Source organism: Egretta garzetta, unplaced genomic scaffold (genome assembly GCF_000687185.1).
Source record: "Egretta garzetta isolate BGI_Z169 unplaced genomic scaffold, ASM68718v1 scaffold98, whole genome shotgun sequence".
NCBI lineage: Eukaryota > Metazoa > Chordata > Aves > Pelecaniformes > Ardeidae > Egretta > Egretta garzetta.
The window spans coordinates 206,932-209,521 of NW_009260611.1; the positions used below are offsets into that span (position 1 = coordinate 206,932).

Below are 2,590 nucleotides of genomic sequence, written 5' to 3' on the forward strand. Positions count from 1 at the left end.
GCAGCGGGGGGGGGGAGGGCGCCTCCCACCGAAATACGGCGCCTGTGCCTGTCGCCACGGCGGCTTGGAGGTGGCATCCCTGGAAGCACAGCTCTAGCGAGGCGCTGATTGCTGCACGGCGAAACTTACTGCGGTTGGATTGCCCCATTACCGGTGCACGTAACCGGAGGCTTGTGTTGTGGCCTGTCTTTGGTTATCACAACGCATCTGTTCGACGTAGAGATTCTCCCTTAACTAATGCTTAAATTTTGTTCCAATAGCCCTGTTTTTTCAGTAGTAGTTGTCCCAGAAGGCTTGAACTGTTGTGCGAATGGTGTGCTGGTTTTAAGTCAGAGCCTCTTGAGGGTGGAGTAGCGTGTTTCTTTTTGTCTGGTCAGGTAGCAGTGCTTTAGCAGGGCTGCTTTTTATTGTTTTCGAATTTAGTTTGGAGAACTGCTTTAGTCTGCATTGCAAGCACGTTAGTTTTTGTTTATAGTATTTTGAAGAATGCTTTTGAAAGCAAATTATGTTGCTACTTAAATCTCCATGGCCTCTGTTAGCATTATAACTTGTATGTCATATGGTTGAATAAATCCATTTTTGTGACTAGCAAAGCATGCAGTTCTGATTTACTTCTTAATGGGATTTATGGACTCGGTCCAGGCTGTTGATGGCATCTGAGCTGTTTGCCATCTGCAGAAGTCAGAATGGGCATTGTCTGTCAACACACTGCTCCTTGGTTGCTCAAAGCTTGGAGCGAGCGTTCAGTCTGTATAATTAGAGCTGCTTTAGTTGTGATGATTGAGTCCTTTTGTTCTTGAAATTCTAGAAATGAGTTTTAGCCCTGGTCTGGTTGAAGGCTGGGAAAAGGAGGAGTGCTGCTGGTTAGGGCAGAAGCGGAAATCTTGATGGAAATGGAAGACTATTCATTATTTTTTTTTTCTTTTATTTCTACATTTCTCCCAGTATTCAAGAAACTATTTTAACACAGGCACCAACTTAGGTGAAGAAATACTTACAGTGTTCCTTGTATAAATGCATTAATGCATTTTAAAAAAAAATGTTTCCTGCTGCTTAAATAGTGACTCTTTTGAGAGACACGGAAAAGCAGATGTTGAAACATGCACAAAGGTGAAGAGACTTCTCTAATATTGCAGTAAATTAGAAGCTACTATAGCTAGAACCATGTTTGCGCTAAACCGTATTGTCTCTAGCGTAAAGTAAGTGGTGAATTCTCCTAGGTGTTTTATTCAAATTAGAGCAACTTCTTGTCACCTGATCGTTAGACCAAAATGTATTGTTTGGAATGTTGGGTAGTTGTGAAATCAATGGCTCGCTGTGTAGCCAAAATGTAAGATCTTACTCATCATCAGGTATTGACAGGAAGTATGCAAAGGCAAGGAAATGCATGGTCAAGTTGGAGCAACATACTGATTCCGCCTTAAATGGATCTTGGGCAGCTTTTCTTTATTGTTCTTACTTTTGAGAATGTGAACCGCTTTGGTTTGTTTGCTTAACCTAGGATGGATGCAACTCTGAAAGAGCTGACCAGCTTAGTGAAAGAAGTCTACCCAGAAGCACGGAAGAAGGGCACACACTTCAACTTTGCAATTGTCTTTACAGATCTCAAGAGGCCTGGATATAGGTAAATGGCATTTCTTCTCTGGGTTAGTAGAAGACTTCAGGCACTGAAGCAGTAAATAATTTTTCATTAACGCAGATCTTAAAGTTCAGAGCCCACAAACCAAATTTCTGAACTTCTTGGTAACATACTACCTGGCAAACTAAATTTTGCTTGGTGGCCATCATTGTTAACGTGTTCCCAAAACATTGAACCTTTGTGCTCGAAGGCTTTGGTTGTTGTATTGGCAGCCAACCAGAACATGGGCCTACAGCTTGGGATGAAGCTTTGTCTCTGGTGATAGGAGGCATGGTAGGTCTGGTATCTGAGAACGCTTTGGAGTTTTAGCAGTGACCTTGCAGGTGTCCGTCTTCCAAAACTGGATGAGCTAACCTTTGTCAGCAACCAGTGGATGTATCCTGCTCTGCAGCCTGTGGGGTCTTGTCCTGTGTTGTGTGTGGAAGGGGGCAAGGGGTTCTCTCTTATTATTTAACTTAATATGGTGGAAGGTTCCCCCACCCCTCTGCCCCATCAGAAGGAGGGTCTGATGTGGCTTTGCTTGGTGCACCTGGTACTGGAGGGGAAAAAAAAACCCAGCATCCTGTGTACATAGCTAAATGCTAAATGTAGTGCAGAAGTTGGCATGGGAAGGTTGGCATGAGCCAACACAGTTCCTGTTTTGCATGTGGAGAGAGATTTGCCTCCGATAACCACCTTGCCTTTTCTCTCCTGTGCGCAGGGTGAAGGAGATCGGCAGTACCATGTCGGGCAGGAAGGGCACAGACGATTCCATGACACTGCAGTCTCAGAAATTCCAGATAGGAGACTACTTGGATATAGCAATTACTCCTCCAAATCGTGCACCACCCCCCTCAAGCCGCATGAGACCGTACTAAACTACTGCTGCTTTGTATGATTACATCTTCTGTTTGTTCCTACTTGCTGTTCTAAAGCAGGCTTATTTTTTTTGCTTTTGTTGCTAAGCAAGAA

The 2,590-nt window shown here is 43.9% G+C and overlaps 1 protein-coding gene across 1 annotated transcript; it reads left to right on the forward strand.

Annotated features, from left to right (window-relative positions):
* The first annotated feature begins 13 nt into the window (after positions 1–13).
* SAP18 (Sin3A associated protein 18) lies at positions 14–2,590 on the forward strand. Its single transcript, XM_009644880.2, has 2 exons — positions 14–1,624; positions 2,340–2,590. Exons 1-2 carry the CDS (start codon positions 1,503–1,505, stop codon positions 2,494–2,496), a joined length of 279 nt encoding a protein of 92 aa, XP_009643175.1. The 5' UTR covers positions 14–1,502; the 3' UTR covers positions 2,497–2,590.